Below are 26,298 nucleotides of genomic sequence, written 5' to 3' on the forward strand. Positions count from 1 at the left end.
ATCCTGAGCAACATTAATCGAATCTCTAGCATCATATTCCAACTCCCTCAAATTCATTTTAATACTATCCTTCCATCTACGCCTCAGTCCCCCTAAAGGTCTTTTGCCCTCCGGTCTCCCAACTAACACTCTATATGCATTTTTGGATTCGCCCATACATGCTACATGCCCTTCCCATCTTAAACGTCTGGATTTAGTGTTCCTAATTATGTAACTTTCTCCATTCTCCTGTAACTTCATCTCTCTTAGGCTCAAATATTTTCCCAAGCACCTTATTCTCAAACACCCTTAACCTCTGTTCCTCTCTCAAAGTGAGAGTCCAAGTTTCACAACCATACAGAACAACGGGTAATATAACTGTTTTATAAACTCTAATATACAGCTTTTATGAGAGCAGAACCAATATAATAAAGCCTACAGCAATAAAAACATTAAATATAGAACCTATCTTAAACTACATATAAGTAGTACATTATACGAACACAAACCATTGATGGCAGATTATTATTATTATTATTATTATTATTATTATTATTATTATTATTATTATTTCACAACCATACAGAACAACCGGTAATATAACTGTTTTATAAATTCCAACTTTCAGATTTTTTGACAGCAGACTAGATGACGAAAGCTTCTCAACCGAATAATAACACGCATTTCCCATATTTATTCTGCGTTTAATTTTCTCCCGAGTGTCATTTACAGTATATTTGTTACTGTTGCTCCAAGATATTTGAAATTTTCCACCTCTTCGAAGGATAAATCTCCAATTTTTATATTTCCATTTCGTACAATATTCTGGTCACGAGATATAATCATATACTTTGTCTTTTCGGGATTTAATTCCAAACCTATCGCTTTACTTGCTTCAAGTAAAATTTCCGTGTTTTCCCTAATCGTTTGTAGATATTATTGTTATTATTATTATTATTATTATTATTATTATTGACTTATTCATAGCTTATTTTATTCAGTTCATTACCACACACTTAAATATTACAGCAAATTGTATTTTTTTAATCCTAATACCATTGCCTTAATTCCTGTATAGACTTCACACGAACTCTCAGGGATTCCTAAAATCCCTACCAATTATTTGTGTAATGTTTTATTCAAGTTTAAATGTGATAATCTTAGAGTTAGTATGAACACAATTTTCTTTTATTTGTCTTTTTTTGTGGAGATCTAACAATATGTGCAATTTGAGGGGAGGTTTCGACACGAGTTCATTAATAATAAACACGTGAGTATTGCCCTGAGGTGAAAGGCAACAGGATCGTGGTATTCACCACATCAGCTCAAGTGCTAAAGTCAATAAAGAATGGGAATTCTATTTGTTTGCCTTCTATATAACTCAAAGTCGTGTAAGGAATCTTTACCCACATCTTATTCTTTGTGTGCGGATTAATAATCACAGAATTATCGAACTATACTGTACGTAGCTTCATTTAGAGGTGAAGTCTTGTACATAGGAGCCATAAGTGGAGTGAAATTGATTGCACATAGGCTAGGAGTTGTGGAGTTTCTATTTTCCTCAGGCGTTTCTCCTCGTTATCACGCTTCAGTTTCTGGCGTTAATTGAATTGATGGATAATTGCAATTTAGACGTTGTTAGTTGCCGAAGCATAAACGGAAATCCGGTGATCCTAATACGATGCCCCTGACAACAAAATACCATCTTTGAAGATCATAATCTTAACCCGAATTATTGCATTACAGAAACTTTCTACTTTCTCGACATATCTAGTATTGAAAAAGTATTATGGTAGGACTAGTTTAAAAAAAATGTTTCCGCATATCGATGGAAACGAACGAATTAATATTGTAGGAATGAAAATATTCATCCGTCATACCTAAAATTATGTTTGGATAATATAATCTGTAGGGCAAGAATTTTGATGCATTTTTTTTTTTTTAGTTATAAATGCGTTTTATCGGAAAAATATCTTATCCATGCAACTTTTTGTTGCATTTATTTGCATTTTTTGTCGATTTTTTGGTATATTGCATTTTTTTTTTGGATCTTATAGCATATTATTGCCTATTTCAATAATTTTTACATACTATTTGGCATTTTTATGTTTTTTCGCGAGGAAATGTGTTAGCCTAGTTCACCAGTTCTTCCAGTGCATCCTTCAGTATGCAGTGTCTTCTCAGTCAGTGGTCCAGCCAATTTCTTTTCCTCTTCCTGATCAGTTTCAGCATTATTCTTTCTTCGCCCACTCTTTCCAACACAGTTTATTTCCTATTCTCTCTGTTCATTTCACACGCTCCATTCTTCTCCATAACAATATTAACAACAATATCAGTATTAAACGTTATTTACAGATTTACGATAGCAAACATTTCACAAACTGTAAAACTGAGGCAAATTCTTGCACATTTTTAGGAAATTAACGTTACACTTTTCTTGAACGCCGCTGCATGTTGACTCGTGTAGCAGACAAGTGCATGACATCACGAATGTCAACTCATAGAGCTATAAACTGTGTTATTCTATATAACGTCTTTGGTGCTATTACGGGCGTCAATTGCTCTTTGCTCTTACACAGCAACCCTGCTGATCTCGAGTCCGGAATTTTAGGTGCTAAAAGTTAATATTGTTCCTCGCTATAGTTTATAAACATAGAAGCCATGCCCCCACTTCTTTGAGATGTCATTCTTGTCATTCAGTGTTTCCCCTTTTGGTACCGTTAAAGACCTTTAATCCACTTAACCACCACTTAAAAACTAGCGCACGATTTACAAGATTTATTGCCAAACTCCCACTTCTTTGAGATGTCATTCTTATCATTTATTTGGTACCGTTAAAGATCTTTAATACTCTTATCCACGACTTACAAATTAGCGCAAGGTTTACAAGATCCATTGCCCAGTCTTTGTCACTCTGTTGTCTATCATTACATATCGCACTCTTGTGAACTAGGCTTAAAACTCTCCTTACGGACACATCATCTGTTCATCTACACTCAGTATCATTATTAACTTTTAGCACCTAAAATTCCGGGCTCTACGAGTGATCACTGACCTACCATTATTTTTATAATTCTATTGGAAGACGAGATACTGTATAGGACGGCCGAGAAAGAGATGAACGCCACAATTTCAGTAAGTCCATTTGTTTGGGAACAGACTTAAACCCAATCCTTGAATTCGGAAGAAGAAGAAGAAGAAGAAGAAGAAGAAGAAGAAAGAGCTGTTGAAATGAGAAGTTTAAAATCTGTACTGGATGTCACAAAATACAGCAGAGTAAAGGCTGAATACAAAATAAAGCAATTCAAAATATTTAATTCAAACAAGAAAATAGACGATTACAGAAAATATAATAAATGAAAAGTGACAATAACGTATAATATGATGTTATAATTTTCATTATTACATTCTAATGCAATTCGAAATGTTTTATTTTATAAGAAGGACAAAGAACAAAACCTTCAGGCATATACGCACTAGTCAACTTGCGAGGCATGAGCGAAAAGAGCTCCTCACTTCCTTGTGTATAAGGAATGTATAAACATTTACATTTCGTGTCCAAGAACAGGAAATCTTAACATCATCGGCATCCAAGTATGAAGCCGGAAATTACGCTACATTGTACTTAAATGTATACAACATTCCATATCCTCGAAGAGTTGATCACAATTCTCTCCATGCCACAAGAAATGAAAGGATTACATTGCTGTCATTCTTTTAACTAACAATAGATGTTCATCGGACCTACAATAATCCTTTGGGCGTGCTCAACATTTATGTCTCTCTCCTCAGCTAATATGGTTTTGTCAGGTACCATGTTTGTCGTTAGATGCGAAGTACGCTCTTTCAATATTTACATCTAACTTAAACCTAATAAGGACAACGCAAATACCCAGCAACAATTTCTGAGCAAGGACAAATCCTTTAGTAGAGTCGGAAATCGAACCTGAAACCTGAAATCTCCTACACTGAGGATTTTTAAAGAAAACAACTACAGAACAGGATTTCTCAAAACACTTCGGTTTCTCCTGAAATTTCCTCCATTACGGTCGTGTTATCATCTCATTTTCTTCGATATATCTGTCCAATTGAGAAGATGCGGAATAAAAAATATTAGGGTCTAGTATTTAAAAATTACTCTCTGAGGATAATCCAGTCATAAAGAACAAAATACTAAAAACTTCTCTGAATGGAAAGAAACGTTAATACTGTAAATACGGTGTATAAATTGGTTATTTTATTCCATTGATATGTATGATTATGAATCTTGAATACAAAAAATATAAATTAAAACGATCAGAATGTATATAAATGAAATTCCTTGGAATTGTGGTTTTTACATTACTAAACATAAAATATGATGATGTAAGAAAAGAACTGAGCGTCATGAGTATCACTGAAACGACAGATCTGTTGAAATAATTAAAAAGACCATCTTGAAAGCATGGCAACTTCATCAACGACGAGAACAACGTACTTATTATATGTAAGGAAATAGAAGATCACGACACCATATGAAAGATTGCGGACGTAACGAGTGAATGAATACATTACTTCTTTACCGTGAAACATTTACTTGATTCTCGGAAGCAACGCCCCCACTCGCCGGTTAGGAATAGGGCCATTACCGGTGAAATATTATTAGACTATATACCGGTGTAGCCCTGCCGATAACGCGTTTTTCTATTTACTGATCGGGAGCTGCGATCGGGAGTGGAGTTGATTTCCGCTTGGACTGATTGTCTGGTTGGTTTTTTCCGAGGTTTTTCTGTAAGGCGAATGACAGTTATATAGCGAGTATTCTACTCCTCTTGGTCCTTAGTTCCATTTCGACAAATATCACGTCACTATCACTAATTCTATCGATGCTAAACAACCTAATAGCTGATACAGCGTCATTAAGTAACCAACGAAAGAAACATAATTTCTATCAAAGGAGAGGTAAGACGAAATAAACCCAATAAATGCTGCAGTGCTTAGTTATCAAGCGGCAAGTAAAAGTTTTTACTCGTGTCTGAAAGTTACAGACTTCGTGCTTAACCCTCCTGCTACCAAGAGGGGTAATAGAATTACCCAACTGATGATTTTTCAATATTATTTTCATTTTTTTAAACATTTATTTTTGAAATTCCACGTATTCTCCATTATATGTCTACTAACAATTTGAATTAAGAATAACATAAATAATTCATCTATTTTAAGATGTAATTCACATTATTCAACTGCGGTGAACTTGTTACCCCCCTTGGTAGTCTGTGTCATGAAAATTCCAGGATATGAAATTCAATCTGCAGCTTAATTTTCTTCATTTATAGGTTTGTCTGCTTCCAAATTATTTTATTTTGTGTTATTTATAACAATTTTTGTATTCTAACTTATATTATCGTGACTTTTTGTTCCCTATTTTTTATTTTTGTGTGTGATGGTTTTTCTGAAAGTGATTTTGTTAGAAATAATTATTTGTGAAGCCTTTTTTTGAGATGATCATTTTAATAGGTGATGTTCGAATATTTGATTTCAACGAAGAACTAAAATTTGATTTATTAGTTTTATGTATCTATTTAATTAGTTTTTAGAACTTTATTTTTTTATTTTATTTATTACTTACTTACTTGCTGGCTTTTAAGGAACCCGGAGGTTCATTGCCGCCCTCACATAAGCCCGCCATAGGTTCCTATCCTGAGCAAGATCAATCCAGTCTCTATCATCGTATCCCACCTCCCTCAAATCCATTTTAATATTATCTTCCCATCTACGTCTCGGCCTCTCCAAAGGTCTTTTTCCCTCCGACCTCCCAACTAACACTCTATATGCATTTCTGGATTCGCCCATACGTGCTACATGTCCTGCCCATCTCAAACGTCTGGATTTAATGTTCCTAATTATGTCAGGTGAAGAATACAATGCGTGCAGTTGTTTTTTTTTTATTTTATTACATTATAAAAATGATTTTGAGATGCTCATGGTTGTTTATATGTATTCTAATATTTAAATTTCAAGAATTAACTGAAATGATTTCCAATTTATGCTAGTCATTGCTTGTAAATATGTTTTCCCCCAGGTCAAAATTATATACTAGTATTTAGTAACTTGTCTTGAAATGGAAGGGAGGCAAATTTAAGTTCACTATGTAAGTTACTTCATAATGTCACCAGTAACATATCTGAAATTAATTCATTTTGGTGTACGTTACCAGCAAAATGGAACAGGACTTTTGAATTTCAAAAATAGGATGATTATTTTGATTATTTTGTATTTTTACATTTTTTGTAAGCCTACAGTCAATAACACAAACATTGTTACAAAGATCGGTATATCATTTTGATGGGGTAATTATATTAACCCCCTTGGTAGCAGCAAGTTGTGAAAAACTTTGGTAGCAGGAGGATTAAACATCGGAGTACGAAATGCATAATTTATTCGCTCTCACATTCCCGCCTTGATTGCGAAAGATATCTGTGGTTCGGTTACGTGCACGTACAAAGGAAATGATTAACACATTACTGAATAATTTCTTCTTTGCTTTCGTTATGTTGGCCATGTGAATTCCACGTTGTCGTCCTCTCCCGTCCGGTGTGAAAGTCCCTTCGACCAGACCCACGTAACAAAGAAATGCATGCCAAGTTGCCAAGAGAATAAATAGGAATGTGAGGTTATAGTCCGAGGTAGCCAGAGATCACTGAATTGTAGTATATCATATTTTCATACTTTACTGAACACACACCTATTTTTCATACACTTCATTTTCTAAACCATAACTCCAACTTTCGTGGAATAAGATGTACTGAATTATGATCACATATTAAGCTATATTTGAAAACATAATTCCTTTTAAAACTCTGTTATTTAATGTAATACTGGACGTACTTTTTTACGATAGTGAGAACTTATTCTTCGTAAGGAATTAAACGAAGAAATAGTAACAGGCGATTCACAGAATCTTAGTGACTGCGTGAATATATTTTTGTTTTATTGTTTTGTATTTTATTGTCATTATTTGTTATCGTATTTTAAAATTATTTTTTATTCCTTGTCAGATTCCGGTTGTACACAGATAATGCTAGTTACTTATTAGTAGATATATTTTTTTTTTACTGAAGAAATAAATAAAAACCAATAATGTAGGTACAAGTTTCATGAAAATTTATACTGCGTGACAGAGTTTAACTGTGCCTGAAACGCCCATTTTACCCATTAGTACCTATTTTGTGTTTTTGAACCTAAAATTGCCTAAATTAAATATTTTCGGAGATCTTCGGAAATTTTTAATTTCCCGGAAAAGTACGAAGTTCAGTTGTAATCTCAGATTTTTTTATTTATGACTAGCCCTAGAGACGAGAATTTCATGCACTATAAAATCTCAAAATATACATGCATTCATGCACTATCAAACTATGAAATATGCACGATCAAGCGAAAAATACATTAAAATATGCACTTTCATTTTTTCTTCTAAATGTCTTATTTCACCTCAGTTTTTTTTGCACAATTAACAACCTAACAAAGTTTCTAAATTAGTTTCTGTGAGGTTCCTGCGCTTGTCAGTCAATAATTATGTTTTTGTAGACAGAGAATGACCTCTCTACTTCGCAAGAAGTTATGGTTGAAACTTGAATGAATATATTTGTTACAATGTCAGATCAAATTCTTCATTCAAGTTTTCGCCACAAATAACCTTCTTCACTGAACAAGAGAATCCGTAGTCCGAGTTATCATTTATGACTCTGTCCAATTTGTTTTTCGCCACTACACCCACTTTCTTGCGGGCATAACTGAGGGACCTATGGAATTCTTTGCAGATTTTTTTGCAACATACTGACAGACTTGAAATTTTTATACCTGGTAAGGTTTATCTTGTCTCAGTAGCAATAAAACCAAGTCCCTTCAAATGAGGGTGGAGATTATAGGAGGGTTGTAAATTTTCAGGATTCCTTTCAAAACCTTGTTATTGTACAGGCTACTGGAACTCAGTTTCTTGAAAGACAAGCTCAGTGACGGAACTACACAGTACGAAGAGATATTTTGTAATTTTATTTTGCGCTACAGAATGTATCAACTGGTCCCTTCCGCCACTGGATGGATGGACGGCATCGCTCCACTCCCTCATTGCCATAACAATACAGACGAAGTAAGACATATCTCCTTTCTCTCTCTTTTCACAGTGAGACAAGATACATCACACAGACTTTAGTACGTTTCATCTGAAATTATAATAGGCTTTCTGGTTATGTAGATACGATTTTAAACCGGACATCGTAATTTAATAATTATTTTAAAGAAGTTTTATAATTTTTACAAAGAACAACTGCCATATAAAATATACGGAAACAGAATAACATTGCTTAACTCTTTACTGCAACAATCGCAAAATACGACATCACCATCTGATCTAATAAAATCCTTTCCACTCAATATTTTAGCTATTACTGGAAATAAATAACGGTACCTGCTGGTCAACGACACAGCCAATGGATTAAGCTTGACAAAAGGAAAAGGTACACAAAAGATTTAGAGAAAGAATGCAATGGTTAAGGAATGTCAGGGGTATACAATTTGCTTGGTATCGAAAAAGACCCCACAACTCCGTTTGAGGGTTAATCCATTGTGCAAACAGTACACTTTTGGAACCTTTAATTGGAGGCATATTAGAACCACATTAACACGCAAACAGAATAAACAAACACATTAACCACTTACGAGGTTCATACACTGCAAACACAGTTTAGCGAATGATTCCAATTTTAGAAGAATCTAAATTGCTGCTAGTACTGGAAAAGGGAGAGAATTTACAATTTCCCTGAAAGAGGGTGCTTTTGACCTAAATTATTTGTCGTCAGTTTCCTTGAACCCCCTGTACTTCCTCTCTACTATTCTCAAAATATCCAACATAATAAATCCATTTATGACACGCAGTGTATAGAGGGTCCCGGGTAAAGTGTTGTAAAAGTGAACTTCCTTCCAAGAAAAGGTCCTCTGACATCTTATTGTGAAGATCTTAATATTTTATCTCATTTTTCTGCTATTTAGTTTTTTCTTTTTCTTCTTCAACTCTGATTCCTGAAGCTAAAATAAGGGACATAGAAATCGAGAAACTGAGGTGTTCACTCAAAATCATTAAAACATGCATTTAATGTATATTATATGCATTAAGCTAAAAGTTGCTTAATTATGCATTATGCTTGTTCTTATTCCCAAAACGGCGAAAATATACATATATGCACGGAAAAAGTACCCATATTTGGAACCGGAAGGTTATGAAATGGATAACTACTAAGTTTGAGCTATGTTCCTATAAAAACATGCATTTGCATGGAATTCTCGTCTCTATTTATGAAATTATTTTTTAAACAAAAAACCAATCTCTCAAATACGAGGTGTGTTGACAAAAATACTCTAATCTCCTTCAAAGTAGTTCCCTTGGTAATGCACAACATGTAATTAGCATAGATTCTGTTCGTTGGATTCCTCTTCCTCTCAATAACCAAGTTTCACTGCCGTACCTAAACTATAATAAAGTTGGTTTTGCGACAACATTATGAAGCCGAAACTTTTTATCCTTCCTCAATGTTTTACCCAGGTAACTTTTAATACAATCATTCACTGTATTATATTTGCCTATATTCAATATCACGATTCAGTTTATGTGTTGATGTGTAACATCACAGATATCTACAACATGTTGATTACATATTAAAATATTTAAAACTAGATTGTATATGACATGGACATATAAAATGAATGACGTATCTTAGCCGTAATATTTCCTCACGAAGTATTCATATTTTTGTGTTGTTACGTGTTCTGAAGATGTTTATTGCCGAAAACGTTTAACGCTGTAAATTTGTAATATTTTGCTAATTATAGCATTGTGATTTTGATAAGCAATTTGACGGATATACCTATTCAATTATTGTAAAAGAGCTTATCGGACCCACACATCATGTTCATCAATAAAATTGTTACCATAGTAAACATAACTATAATGCTTTTATACCGGGTCATCATTTTGTTTTTACTAACATTTCTAATATTAACCTGGCTATACCTTTGGATTAACGGTTGAGAACTGTAAACACCGTTTGTTACCATCTTCCACGACCGGAGTTTGATGATACTGGTGTAAGATACTAACAAATCACTTTACTAGGTATAGGAGGGAAGAAAAGTTGTGTATCCATTTACGTAAACTAGGAACTATTACGATTTTCAGTTTGATAAATTTTCGTTAGGTTTTTATTTACTCAAAATACAGTACAGTAAAGTGTTTTTACTCATTAACTGAACTATCCAGGCGGACGTATTCATTATGCAATGTATAATATACTGTCTACAGCACATTAGCATACAATATGGAGAGTGCATTTAAATTGAAAAATAATCAAAATCTGGATATTTAAACAAATTGTTGATGGCCGTTCATTTCTGTACGGGCTTCAGTTCTTTTGTGTGCATATTATCGAAAACGTTTTTAAGCATATCTTCTGAAATTGAATGTATTGTTCCTGGAATGTAATTCTTTAAATCTTCTATTGTTATAAGATGTTTAACAAACACAACTGTTTTACAGTAACCCCAAAAGAAATAATGCATAATCCTGTACCTCTTGAAATAATAATTCTGTAGATAGTCTGTAACAGAGTACCTTACTTACGTATTGTAATCACTTCACTTCTGCCCGATTCGCACAATAAATTTACTCAGATTGCTGTGTACTGTCCGTCCAAGTGATTATGTCGCAGGGTCGTAGGAAGAGGAAAATCACGTGACAGTTGCATAACGAGGCCCTTTTATTTAAATTATTTTAAACAGTTGTATAATATAACGTAGACGTCCAATTCCTGACAGCAAATGTTTTCAGAAAACAGCTAAGACAACCCAGCCACAAGCCTTTACAGAGGGGCCAGCAGAAAAGGATGTTGCAAACAGGGAAGCGACGTAATGAAACGGATACAGTGCCTGTGCGAAAATATGATTCAATAATGAATGCACTTTATTCACTGGAAAATACGACCATTTCTGGAACATACTATACTCAATCACTCAGTACTGTATACTGTGATCGTAAGGCGACTTTGACTGCATATGCGGCCGTGGATGGAAGTTCACTAGTAGAAGGTGTGGGAATGAAGTACATTCATAAACTCAGGTACAATAAAAATTGAAGTAAAAATAAAATGATGTCCCTATATAAAACAAATGAAGAATTAGATAAAAATATGCTCTTTCCGATTACCGTATATTAAAAAAAAAATTAGGACAAGCATTTCTAACTGCTGGCTCTGTGACGTCAAACGTCTCTGCTCTCCAACTCTTTGAGAGGGGAAGCATAGGTAAAAGAGCAAAGTAAGGGAAGTAGCAGTGGATGGGATGGAGATGTTTAAATAGCGTAGACACAACATTGCCCTCCCTCAAGTGTTCTACGAGCTCTGCTCCGAGAAGGGAAACGCGATCTGACGTCATAGGTTTTCCAGTTGGAAATGACTGCTTTAGGGCCTCATTTTAAAATATTTTCGATGACGCCATAACTCTCATAATAACAGTCGTCAAAATATTTTGTTTCCACGAAATATTACTTTCTAAATGCAAGGTTTAACGTGTCTGAGATTTGGTCCAAAATCCGCTCATTCAGTTTTAATTGCAGCTATGTTTTACTTCTGAAAAACTCTGTATATTATTTGTTATGCAATGTATTCCCGTTGCAGTAAAGACGCAATGTAGACCCTATAAAATTAAATGCTTCCAGGACCGTTGATGCATGAAAATATAATAGGATATACATTATAGAGGCAATATTATCGTCTAGCCGATCGGTAGTGATATTAAACGTGACTATAAAATTACAAATAACTCAAGCTGAACTGTCAGTCGTAATGTAAGGGAGTAATAGAAACTGAGAGACGCTTAAAAGTCTGAAATTGAAGCTGTCACTTCTGGTGTTACTGCAATTTTTATGCTTACGACAGGGTATCGTCTTGATGTTATCAAGCTCTCGGCTGTCTCCTTCTAGATAAAGAAACATGATGTCGCAAGCTCTGTCTAGTAATTACGTCACTCTAAGCTCCCTAGTTCTTCATTATCGACGCTAACGATCCAGAGGCAAGCGCAGCAAAAATTTGTCAGTGTCACAAATCGCTCATTAGTTTATCGATGGCGCAGGCTTGAAACAAATGAAATAGAATTCGTTTCTGACAAGAAGCAATTTAAGTACAGTAGTTTACATCTTTTTATTTTATTTGCAACTCTGTTAACGAATTAGTGTTTCAAATATAATTCAAAATATAAGGCGCAATCAAATGCAGCCCTTTTATGATCTATTTAAAATGTTAAATGCAATTTAATTGTAAAACTGTCATACTTACTTACTGGCTTTTAAGGAACCCGGAGGTTCATTGCCGCCCTCACATAAGTCCGCCATTGGTCCCTATCCTGTGCAAGATTAATCCAGTCTCTATCAACATATCTCACCTCCCTCAAATCCATTTTAATATTATCTTCCCATCTATGTCTCGGCCTCCCCAAAGGTCTTTTTCCCTCCGGCTTACCAACTAACACACTATATGCATTTCTGGATTCGCTCAAATGTGATACATGCCCTGCCCATCTCAAACGTCGGGATTTAATGTTCCTAATCATGTCAGGTGAAGAATACAATGCATGCAGTTCTGTGTTGTGTAACTTTCTCCATTCTCCTGTGACTTCATCCCTCTTAGCCCCAAATGTTTTCCTAAGCACCTTATTCTCAAACACCCTTAACCTATTTTCCTCTCTCCAAGTGAGAGTCCAAGTTTCACAACCATATAAAAAAAACTGTCATACAAATTGAAAAATATTTTGTTGCAAAAAATCTTTCTTTTGTTGTCAGGCAGCCATTGAAGAAATTTTTCGATATCTTCCACAAAGTTTTTTTATTGGTTATTTTACGATACTTTATTAACTGCTATGGTTATCTAATCCCTGAATGAGATGAAGGTGATAATGCTAGCGAAATGAGTCCAGGGTCCAGCGCCGAAAGATAACCAGTATTTGCTCTTGGGTTGAGGGAAAATCCTGGAAAAAACTCTGATAACTTGTCCCAACCAGGATTTGAACCAGGGCTCGCTTATTTCACGGTGAGACATACTAACCGTTACTCCACAGCGATGGCCCACAAAGATGTTCTGTGGCCCTTTGTTAAACCATTTGCGCACTTTCTTACAGTACAAAGAATGTAGGCCTAAAACATTTCAAAGATTTGCTTCAAAGATTCATATTCATTATTTTCGTATATCGACAACACCGATTTTCAAGGCGGATCCTATACCACTTCTCAGTAAATATGCTGCAAGGATTTTTATATGTTACTAGCAATATCCGAACGTGTCCTATAGTGTAATAAATAAGCTAACATCTGTAGTTGGTTTTCCTGATCGCTAAAGGATGACTGACAATGATTTCATTCGTCGGTACAGAGAAGCTGAATTTATTAGTTAAGGCTGGTTCACAATAAACCGGGAACGAGAACCAGAATGAAAACGAGAAGCAGAGGACGTGAATATAAAATTTTTTGATTCACAATAAACCTAGAACGTAGACGACTATGCATCGATATGCATGTCAATAACGATATGTAAAGTCGATATTACACATTCTGATGTTATTTGTGTATAATTGACCAATGGCATTCTCTCATGAGTACAAGGCAGCCAACATAAACACAGGTTAACCAACTTCGAAATTTCGACTGAAACATTTCATTATGTACGGTACTATAAATATGCCCATGCATCTTTATTATCACAACCTATTTTAAGTCTACCATAACGTAAAATAATTAGAGAAGAAACATTTGTAATAGAATAAAAATGAACACAACTGTAGTTATTGAATTGAAGCATGAATATGTAGTGTGTAATACAACCAATACAGTAATAAAATATGATTCGCATCCGATCGGTGTTCAAAGACGCAGCTATTGAAAGCCACGTATTCTCCTTCATTTTCTCATCTTTATACGAGGCTCGCCGCTTATCTTAACGTGAGGATTTTCCTCAACACTCAAAATTAGAATCTCATCAAATAAAACTTGCTCCATGAGGCACAGCACAGAACAAAATAATGCCACGGTCTTCTTGCTACAAAATATACGGCGACAAAATAGCTTTTAGAATGAATCTAGTGGGCTGTGATCGGAAACGTGAACGTCAAAGTTGAAACTTTGCCAACTCTCCGTTCCCGATCCCGGGCTCCGGCAAGCTTTTCGTTAATTGTGAATGCCCACATTTAAATGTACACATTTTAACAATTTTACCGTTTTCGTTTTCGTTCCGATTCTCGTTTCCGGTTTATTGTGAACCAGCCTTTACTGGTCCACTTTCAGCGGACTTTCACTATCAACAAAGTCTGAGGATGCCATTTATCAAAATGTTTCAAGCCAGGCACTTGAGTTTTTTTTTTTTCAAGGTAAAAAGAATGCTTGGAAAATATTATATCACAAACCAGCTTGAACCTGTTCAAGGTAGAACAACCCAGATAAATTTCACCGTACTGATACAGAGTGGGCAAAAACATCTGACAGTTTGAAAAATAATTTTGAAGCTGTATGTTTACCCAAATATACAGTTTATTAATTCAAAAAAAAAAAAATGTTTTATGGCGTTTGAGTTAACTGCTTCTGCTAGTATTTGAAAACAATGTCCAAGAGATGTGAATCCTGATTTTGTAGACACTGTTCCATTTTGAAAACAGTATCCATGAGATGTCAACCCTGATTTTTCAGTCAGCATTCTGGCAGGAGAGCATTATCCGCTGTAGAATGTCACATTGGTTGCCATATATGAAAATTTGACTCGTGGACAAGCTGAATTTGTAAGGAATCACACAGGATTCGACATAGGCTTTGAAGAGTTTGTCAAGTGCCATTCCATGGCACTGATTCCGATCACGGACTTCACATGACGGCGACCAGAAGACTTTGAATCTCGCTCTAAACCTTCATGTTATTTCTGCAGTGCCTGGCAAAAATTACATAAGTCAGTTTCCACAAACCTTTTGTGATAATTTATTGACAACTTACACTGGTTTATGTCGATTTGATTTTTTTCTGTATGAATTATTGTAATGTGAGAAATATTTATGTCCCTTTTCCCAAGCGAGCAGATGTTCCCTAAGTTGTCAATAAATTATCAAAAAAGGTTTGTGGAAACTGACTTGTGTCACTTTTCCTAGGCACTGCAGATTTCTTAATCCATAGTAATAAAGTGTTCCTGGATAATGCACATTTCCAAAACTCCCATTGTGTAATTGAGTTCGACCTAACAGACGCTTCCACTGCAGCAGAGGCCAACGTTCCATAATGACTGATCTCCAAGCAGTGCACTGTTCGACAATACATACCCCACTAATGTTATCTAGCCGTAAGGTAAGCGTTTGAAATTCGAAAACAGGTGTTTATACCTCATCCTATATTACAACACCGACTATCAACCAGATACGTACTACGCGTTCAATGTTACATGATCCCTGAGAGCTGATCTTGATCTATAACAGACGATATTTCTAATAATGAGAAGTTATTCTTCTTCTTCATTATCATCATCATCATCATCATCATCATCATCATCATCATCAGCAGCAGCAGCATCATCATCATTATCCAAAGATTAAATCTTTAAACTGTTACGCCCCCTTATTCTTGTAAATATGTTTAACCAACACATAGTGTCCAGTTACTTCTGTATATTATAATATACACAAGTAACTGGACTCCCTGCCATGTGGTTAGCATGGCGCATGACCAATGCTTAAGGTGTCACGGAACAGATCCAAGACAGTGGATAGATACCCAGTCCAGATAAATCTTTACATCCGTGCAAGTAATCGATCCCGGTCCTTGTAGATACGTAACCGGAACTGCTATCTAAACCAGAAACACTGCACTACCATTGAACTGAACTAAATAAAACACATGAATACACTTTGTATCTCACTACCTTGTTTTTAAAATACAAGTACAAAAGTTTTCTTGCTATTATAGGCTTAAACTTTGCAAATAATTGCATAAAAAAAGCAAAACACAGTGTCAAATTAAATAAAAAGACTCAGCGACTCGCGACCCACTATTTGATAACCACCTGAGGTGAGAATCTACTCCGCATGATATGATTAAGATAAGTTGAACTTACATGCATCATGGGTCACTGCACTTGCATAATAAAGAGAGACGATCGGATGCACTTGAAAGTCACTGGACGCTTGACCCACCCCGGAAGTTCACAACTCTTTGTCGGTACCGCAGGCCACTCACCGGCGGATGAATTTCTTCCTGATGCACAAATCTCGACTGTACTGATGCTCAGAGCCACCGAACACTTGTGGTGCTCGATGGCGATGCTTCGGCTTTCTAATTTTGGAGTTTCGGTCGCCTGTCTTTTTGATTAGTCGCCAAGTTGAGTTTGGAAGAGAGAGCAGGCAAGGCGAAAGCAAACTATTCCCACCCTGTGGGTTAACCGGCACTAGCGGCTGCTACCGGGACTCTCTTCTCTTCCCGTGGTTGTGTCGTGTCTTAATTTTAACTTCGGGAGAGCCGTCGGGCGCCCAAACCATCTTACATGAATGCTAGACTATTTTGCCTGGATTTAGTTCAATGACTGCAGCATCTGGGAACAAAGAAACATTTAAAGAAGTTGTGTTCCCTCTGCCTTTTACCGAACGTATACAAACGCGCTCCACATTTGGGTTAAGAAGTCAGTGGAATGGATTATGAACAGTTCTGCTTCCTCCTAACGTCTGTTATGTATACAGTCGAACTTCCTTAAATAGAACTTCTGTAACTCGATTTTTCTATACATCGAAGAATTTCTTATTTCTCAGCGGAATTATAAAAGAGACATCATTTTATTTTTACTAACATTTCTAATATTAACCTGGCTATACCTTTGGATTAACGATTGAGAACCTGAAACACCGTTTGCTACCCCCTTCCACGACTGGAGTTCGATGATACTGGCGTAAAATACAAACAAATCACTTTATTATTATTTATTTATTTAACCTGGTAGAGATAAGGCCATCAGGCCTTCTCTTCCCATCTACCAGGGGATTACAACTACAATATTAACAATACAATATTACAATTAATATTAAATTTACAAATACATAAAAATCAAAGTACTAAAAGGTTAACTGATTAATAAGAGCTAGACAGTTTATTGTAAAAGTTAAGAAGAGAGAAATATTTTTTCTTATTAATTAAGTAAAAATTAAACCTACTCTACGCAGTAAGAAAATGCTTAATAAGCTTGCCTTTGAACGCTACTAAATTCCGACAGTCTCTGATGTCACTGGCTAGGGTATTCCACAAGCGCGAGAGCGAGATTGTGTATGATGATAAATACGATGAAGTCTTATGTGTTGGTAGGCTAGTATGCGGCTATTTTGCGTGCGTGTGAAGAGATTGTGATATGATGACAGGTAACTGAAACGGGAGGCAAGGTAGGTAGGTGTAGAAGTGTGAAGGACTTGGAAAAGGAGAACAAGAGAATTAAAATTTATACGTTCGTTAAGCCGTAGCCAGTTTAGAGTTTGGAAGGATGGGGTAATGTGGTCAGCGCGACGGACATCGCAGACGAAGCGAACACAAGAATTATGAGGGTGTAGGAGGGAAGAAAAGTAGTTCATCCATTTATGTAAACTAGGAAATATCGCGATTTTGAGTTAGATAATTTTCATTAGGGTTTTGTTTAATCAAAATACAGTACTGTATCAACAATAAGTGCTTTTACTCACGAAATGAGCTATCCTTTCGGACGTACGGTATTCATTATGCAGTGTATATTATACTGTCTACAGCACATTAGCATACTCTAAGAGAATGAAATTAAGTTGAAAAATAATCATAATATGGATATTTAAACACATTTTTGAAAATGGTGGCCTTCATTTCGATACAGGGTTCAGTTCCTTTGTGTATATTATCGCACTATAGACTATTGTACAGCAGTGGCAAAAAAACCGGACCGACGGAATAATCAAAAGTCCCAGAAATGAGCCACTGCGCATGCCACGCCCGCATTCACAAGATAGCGAGTAATCTATTGAAATTGTTGTACTTTCGACTGCTGACGTAGCCCATTTCGAAAGCCATGAGAAAATAAGCTGGTAAAATTCATTTTCTGGGAATAATAAGTTAATTAAGTAGTAAAATATCGCTGCAATCGAAAAGTATTACGAATAAATTTGAATAAGGAACAAAAAAAAGTGTCCTTCCCAGGCAGGATTCGAACCATGAAAGTCTTAGTTACCAGTCTATCGTGCTCTGGAGTGAACAAGGCTCTGAATTCAGCTACAAGGTTGGTCCGGTTTTTTTTTTGTCACGACTGTACCTAATTCCGATTACCAGTTTCGTCCTTCGTACTAGTAACTCATGTTGAAATAATTCTGTACCTACTCAAATAAAAGAGTACCTTACGTACTGTAAATTCAATCTTCACTTCTGCCCGATCCGAAAAGATAAAATTACTCAGACATGCTATCTACTGTCCGTCCAAGTGGTTTTGTCGCAGGGTCGTAGAAAGGGGGGAAATCACGTGACAGTTAATTACTTAACGAGGCCCTTTTATTTAAGTTATTTTAAACAATTGTATAATATTACGTAGACGTCCAATTCCTAACAGAAATTGTTTCCAGAAAAGAACTAAGATAGCCCAGACACTAGCCTTTACAGAGGGCCGAGCAGAAGCGGGTGGGGGAAACCGGGATGCGACGTAGGCAAGCGGACTACAGTACCTGTGCGAAAATATGATTCAATATTGAAAACTCTTTCGTCACTGGAAAAAGCGAATATATTTCTGGAACGTACTACACTCACTAACTCAGTAACTTACTGTTTACTATGACCCTAAGGCAACTTTGACTGCATACGCGGCCTTGGTTCTGTGTGGAGGATGATTGCAGTTTACTAGTAGAGGGAGTAGGAATGAAGTACATTCAAAAACTCACGTACAATAAAAACTGAATTAAAAATAAAACGATGTCTCTGTATAATTTGCATGAAATATTTTCTCTATATTTCTAAGTTCTGTTACTCGATTTTTTCGATATTTCGATGAATATTTCTCTTCCCAGTAGGAAATACATGTTCTTTAACTCTATTTTAAGGTGAAAATGAAGGTTATTACACTTGTGTCAGTAGAATTGAATGCATGTGATGAAATACCATTACTTAAAAACCATTGCACATTAGTATTTTCCTTCCTTTGAAAGTGTCCTTCACCAGAACTGAACCTATTTGTACTAATCCTACCCTTGTCAATCACTACAGGCAGGTATCTGTACCGTAACAATACTGTACAATGAGCCCCACTGTGAGAGCATAGAGACATGTTTTTAATATTATTCTTCTCAAACTTTGCTATGAATTGCTAAAATCATCGTCGGAATGATCTATGTACAACCTTGACGTCTGTTTGTTGTAAGTTAAGTGGTAATACTTGTCATCAATAACAATTTATGGGAGTATTGCAATTTTTTTTTCATACAGTATTTCCTATATCTTAATTTTTCGGTAACTCGAAGCATTACCAGTTTCCGAAAGCACTTCGAAATACCGAAGTTCGAATATACAGTATATGTATAGTATACACACATTACACATATATACAGAGTGTTAAAAAAAAGTGTGGAATATTACTCATAACTTCTCAAGGAGTTAGGTACAGCTTAGAGCAGTAAATGTTTTGGAAATATTGAACATTTTTTTCATCCATTACTATATCTTGTACAATAATGAAAATTGGTATGTGTAAAACACTGTCCTCCTGTTATATGGATAAATATTTTTACGATTAAAAAAATTATTTATATACTTTTTTCCTAATTTAAAATGGTAGCAGTTCACTGTGCAGTGATCAAGCGTTTCCCTCATAACTCATAAACTTTTTTACTTTTTCATGTTCTCTCTCTCTTTGATTTTATTGCTGAACTTCATGTTTACAATATCATGCTCTTTCAACTACATTCTTTAATAAATAATATTTTTTTTTATTTTGTGTTAGAAGAAAATACTGATATTTGATCTTTTTTAAATTAATTTATTTTTATCAGACAATCTATTGAAGGTAGAGAAGTGATTTTGCAACATATTGTAGAATTTACATGCATAAATACACCCAAAAAAACTTTCATCGCAGAATGTTGGATAGTTTTTGAGTTATGAGGGAAACGCTTCATCACTGCACAGCGAGCTGCCACCATTTTGAATTTTGAAAAAACAAATTTTAATCGTAAAAATATTTTTTTCATGTACTAATTTTCATTATTGGATAAGGTACAATAATGGAGGGAAAAAATGTTGAATATTTCCAAAATTTTACTACTGTAAACTGTACCTAACCCCTTAAATTTTCATTTTACAAAAAAAGTTTTATACAAAAACTATTACAGATCAACCATGCAATATGATACCAGTGTTCGAAAAAAAGTTAGTTATTCAGGCAGAGTGTAACACTGAAGTTATTATTTTTTTTTTTTGAATAGCACACTTACTACTTACTTACTCACTTACTCACGGCTTTTAAGGAACCCGGAGATTCATTGCCGCCCTCACATAAGCCCGCCATCGGTCCCTATCCTGTACAAGACTAATCCAGGCTCTAACATCATATCCTACCTCCCTCAAATCCATTTTAATATTATCCTCCCATCTACGACTCGGCCTCATCAAAGGTCTTTTTCCCCTCTGGCCTCCAATTAACATGCTACTGTATATGCATTTCTGGATTCGCCCATACGTGCTACACGCCCTGCCCATCTCGAACGTCTGGATTTAATGTTCCTAATTATGTCAGTTGAAGAATACAATGCATGCAGTTCTGCAGTTACTTTCTCCATTCTCCTGTAACTTCATTCCTCTTAGCCCCAAATAATTTTCTAAGAACCTTACTCTCAAACACTATTCTTTCAATTTTTACTTTGTAATGTAAATTCCTGGGAGACGACATCATCCAAGAGTCGCCGTCTTGGAGACAAGTCTCACCTTTGCACTCTTAATGGGCGCCTGTGCTGTATACTTACCCTTTTTTAATGTCCCCTTGCCAGCACACATTCTCCAACTTTTCGCGGATACATGTGGTACCCACCTCACTCTGTTTGAGGAACGTGTTGTGTTTCTTTTATCACTCAGTCGAGTACACATCATTGCTCATCCTGTTGCTTTTTCTAGAGGTTGGTCTATTTTAAACCCCTTTTGATTCTCTTCATCTGAAAACTTATTTAAGTTATAAATAACAAGGTGGGCTTTTTCCAGAATAACCTTATTAACTTTACGAATCGTTGGTTTGCTTATCCTAAATTTAGCTTAAGGAAACACAACTAATTAATCTAAAAGGAGCTCAACATGCTTCTTGTGGGTGTATACCACGTACTGGATGGTCTAAAAGTCTCGATCCATTTTGTTTAAATTAAATTATGGTTTATTTAACGACTGCAGACGTAATATCAGCGTCGCCAGTGTGCCGGAATTTTGTCCCGCGGGAGTTCTTTTACATCCCAGTAAATCTACACCTCGGCGGGATCGAATCCGCAACCTCGAGCATAGAAGGACAGTGTTATACCAACTACGCTACCGAGGGCGACTCCAGCTTGTTGAAAGCATGCACCAACGTTAATTATCGTTACATATGTTATTTGTTGGAAGTCTATGTACATATTCAACACAGTTCAATCTGCCCCCCTTCCATTTCGAAGCACTGCTCCCAGCGTTGCACTGTCGCTCTAAAAACATTACGAAACTTGCGTGGTGTAATAGCTGGTACTGCTTCGTAAATGCGTTGCCGTAAATGAGGAAGGTCACGAATCTTTTTCTTGTACACATGGGACTTAATAAAAACCCCAAGCAAAAAAAATCATATAAGGTTAAGTCTGGTGAACGCGGCGCCCACAGTCTTGGTGCAGCTCTGCCGATCCATTGATCCGGAAAGATTTCATTCAAATAGTCACGCACAACCATAGCGAAGTGGAGTGGAGCATCATCTTGCTGAAAGACAACAGAGTGTAAAACACCATACTGAGTAAGATGTGCTTCTAGGGATTGTTGAAGCATGTCCAAGTAGGTGAATCAGTGACTGTGGGTTCTTGAAACATATATGGACCATACAGTTTTGTTGTTGTTACATCTAACCACACAGTAATTTTGGGTGCATCCCTGTGCCATTCGTAAGTATCAGGTTTCTTGTCGGCTCATATAATGGTGATTCTGTGATTGCAACGCAGCTGCAATTTCGTATCCACTTTAGAGTAGTTCGACACGGAAGAATTCCTGATAAGAAAACCAAACTGGTACGGGTGAAAGTTTTCAGACAAAAGATTCAACTTTCAAACGGAAATCGTCGGTAAATGTCCCAACTTTTGGACTCCCGAGAATATCGCAGCAGTGAGACACGCTGATACCACTTCTCCACGACTTGACGTTCAGTTATTAAACATGCTCAGACAAATTTTACACCTAGACCTCAACTTTCATCCCTACAAAATTATGATGGTTCAGGAACTTCGGAAACGTGATTGGTTCAACCATCAAGTTACCTGCGAGACCATATTGGAAAATGTTCCAGACGACGCTGTTTTGCTCAGTAGTGACTAAGCTCATTTTCATTTGCCGAACTGCTTCAAGAAACAAAACCTTCGGTATTGGGCCCCAGAAAATCATCGAGAAATGCATCAGCGACCTCTCCTCAGCGAGCGTGTTACTGTTTGGTGTGCGGTTGCACAATTTGGAAAAATAAGGCCATACTTTTTTAGGATGGAGGACGCACTGTCATTGTTTCAGGAGTATAAGTTCGTGAGGGCAAGCATTTGGGCGATATTATCTTTAAAACAAAGTGGTGTCAAAATGGCAAGCATTCTTCTGTAAGATGGTAAAATAAAATTTTAAATAGAATCTATGTTGTTATTTTTATTTATATTTCAAATCGGGGAGATCATTCTGCCGAACCCTGTTTTTTGAACCTTATAAGCTTATAAGCTTATTTCATCTCAGATAAAGGCTATACAGATGTAACATCTAAGCTACCGGTATACGTATTTGTAACTTGTTTTATATATTTATTTCGTCTGGCATATTCATTCATTCATTCATACAATCATAGTGTTCTGCCCAAGAGCAGATCTTTCACTGCGAACCCACCTTTCTCCAGTCTCTCCTATTTTCTGCCTTCCTCTTTGTCTCCTCTTATGATCCATATATCTTAATGTCCTCTATTGTCTGGCATAAAGGCTATGTAAATTCAGAATTTAAGTTATATTTGGAATCCTTTTATATATATAATATTTCGTCTAACATTGAGGGCTACTCAAATGCAAGGTTGAAGTTTTATGTAGAACCTACTTTATATCTTATAGTTTTTCTGAGATAACAGTTGCTCAAATGTTAAATTTTAGTAACATTTGAAACTTGCTTTCATACCTTGTGTATGTATTGACTAATGATTTTTGTATTTAACCATTCTTATACAGGAGACCGCTGTTTACCTCTTTTGAAAGGGGGTTAGACCTGAAGGTTTTAAAAGTTTCCCTCCTCTAGACCCCCTCTTGCTTAATAGACCACCATCTGCATATCAAAGTGGGTCAGATTTCGTTCCTTCATGAGTTGAAATGGATAAAGAAGCTATGGGACAGATTTTCGCCAAGCACTTCGATTTACAATACCATTCTCGTTTCACCATTGCTACATTATTGCCGTGAGATCATGTTATTGTCAAGTCCAGCGTGGCTGAGGGAGGTAACATAGTTTCTCAACAAAGGAGCAGGAAATATATCCAACGCAGTCCAACGAGATTTATGTATAGAAAAGCAACTATGAGACAGATTTTCTTCTATAGATCTCGCAAGCAAGGAATACCGACGGAAGGAATGCGAATGAAACAATGTTATAAGGAAGAGAGGGCGATAGGAAAGGTCACGAGTTAGTTTCAATGATATTCAAGAGTACAGTCGGAAGAGAAATGACATCGATAGAATCAGTCTTGGGTTGTGATACTTATATTACGACTTAAGTTTGTGTCATTGCATGTGAATATGTGTCTTGTATCGCACGGCATTATTATTTCATTCGTAAACATATGTTGCGCGTTTAATTAGCTGCGAATTTTTCTCTTGCTACATTCTTTATTTCCACAGCGATGTCCTCATTTGTTCATCTTCTTGGCAGAGATAGTACTTCCATCAGCCCGCATCTCTCGCCCCTTCGGCGTGCCTACATACACACGTCAAAACAGACAGCAACGCCACCATTGCTTTTCGGTAATTGTTCCTTACGTGAGCTATAGTTATTCTATTTTATCTGTAGTTCTCATTGCATTGTTGCTCCGTTATCATAATGCATCGTTTCGTCTCTGAGAAGCTTCTGTTACATTTTTTCGTTACTGTAAAAAAAAATTAAATAACCGAAAAGTAAAGTTTGAAACTTTTCAGCTGGCATTGATGGCTGAGTTTCTTATCTCTGAAGAGCCTGAACAGAGGGTTGTGCTTTTTATAGAATAGTTCCAAACGATAGTTTTCAATTTACGCTTATACTTCCTATCCGGAAATTAAATTACATTTACTCTTATAAGATGCAAAACACTCTGTCTCGAAGTGTCGGTAGTTTAGAAGCTGTGTAGCCCTGCTGATACTGAAGATGTTTGAGAGTATTCTAATTCTGACTTGGCAAAGCGCTTAAAGAGAAGGTAACATTAACTCTATTTCATTGTGTAACGTTATATACTACTAAAGTCTACCTACACTGACGCTTGTCTACGTGTCAATATAAAAATAGACCTGGAAAGAGAGAGTACATCGGCACCAATTCCAACCACAAATGCTCTCAAGCAATTGCAAGACACATAAGCTTCTGTTTATCGCATTGCACCGACATATTTCCAAGTTTAATTATAGCTTAAAGACAGTTCTTTATTGTCAGTTTAAAAATTGTTCCAATCAGCCATGCACGTGAGTAACGTCAGCATGGATAAGTAAAGTGCAATAGTTCGGCATGAGATAAGATAGTCGTAACTGCTTATATGGTAATAAAGTATGCACTTGTGTAATGTGACTTGTACAATTTCACCAGAAATCCAATAAGACGAGACTCGAGTTGCAAGTATAGGGTTATTAAAAAGTCACGATTCCTTGTAGAGTGATGCATCCATGTACTATCAAACGTCAGTGTTTGTGATCATCATCATCATCATCATCATCATCATCAGCTTCAGGGCTTAAGCCATAACTGGCTCGTTCCGGTCTCATGAATTAGAACTGTTGTCTGCCAACATTCCTTACATCTTTCGGTTTATAACTTAAAATTAATTCTGCAATGCGGTCATCTTCCATCCGTTCTACATGCTCCATCCAATCGTTCCTATATTGAGATATTTTTTCTGTTAATTTGAATATTTTGAGTTCTTTTCGAATGTTATCATTTCTTTTCCTATACCATAAAGTATATCCAGCCACACCTTTCAAAATATCATTTCTGGAGCTAATGTTTGTGATTACACTAATAATAAGGGTGACAGAGGACAATCTTGCCCAACATCACTATTTATTGGTGTCTATTCAGAAGTTTTTGGTACAATATTTACAGATACAGGTTGTAACTAAATTCAGTACCCAAACTTATATGGATGATAGAAGAGACCAAAACAAACATTTTTTGTTAAATGACCATGGGTCTGAAACTAATTATTGAATGGCAAAACCAGAAACTGTACTATACTGTAAAGAATAAACATATTATAGTCGTAACATTACTTATGACACTTATGCTTCAAAACCATTTCAATTTGTAATCCTTTACAAAAACTGTTCAAAAGTGCGGAAGTTTGGAAGCGGAATTACACACTAACGTAACGGAGCGCATTCACACAGAAAAATAGAACAGGATAATTTGCTCGGTGTCCTTTATTTATAATTCCTTTTCGCTGGGTTCCGTAATGAGGGCAGATGTCCTGGCAATATGGCCATGTTGCAGAAGTGGGGTGAAGCCATAGGCCATAATAGATCCTACTATAAGAAAGGTGAACAAGACAATACAAATAATTGTAGCGGTAGAAATATACTAGGAACATTAGCAAAATATAATATGCTAAAATATTAGCCAGGCGCATCGAAGTTATTTCTCAAAGACTAATTTATAATAAACAATATGAATTCAGCGGTAGATTTTATCTTCCCTCTCCACCAATGGATAGAATTTAATTTAGAAACCCGCATATTGATATAGGAAAGCCTGAAGTGGAAATGGGGAGGGCACGTGGTAAGGATGGACCACAGACGATGGACGCACAGACTGACATTGTGGGATCCCAG

At 36.0% G+C, this 26,298-nt stretch overlaps 1 protein-coding gene across 3 annotated transcripts in view; it reads right to left on the minus strand.

The window, feature by feature from the left end:
- LUBEL (Linear Ubiquitin E3 ligase) overlaps positions 1-16,443 on the minus strand; it is a 284,647-nt gene extending 268,204 nt beyond the window's left edge. The window contains exon 1 of one of the 3 annotated variants that reach the window (XM_069842059.1): positions 16,140-16,443. In XM_069842059.1, coding sequence (XP_069698160.1) covers positions 16,140-16,148 — 9 coding nt within the window. In that variant the 5' untranslated portion in view covers positions 16,149-16,443. The remainder of the gene's footprint in view (positions 1-16,139) is intronic. The other 2 variants (XM_069842058.1, XM_069842060.1) reach the window with 2 other exon arrangements.
- Positions 16,444-26,298: the final 9,855 nt, after the last annotated feature.

The sequence above is a fragment of the Periplaneta americana genome, chromosome 12 (assembly GCF_040183065.1).
Source record: "Periplaneta americana isolate PAMFEO1 chromosome 12, P.americana_PAMFEO1_priV1, whole genome shotgun sequence".
Taxonomy (NCBI): Eukaryota; Metazoa; Arthropoda; class Insecta; order Blattodea; family Blattidae; genus Periplaneta; species Periplaneta americana.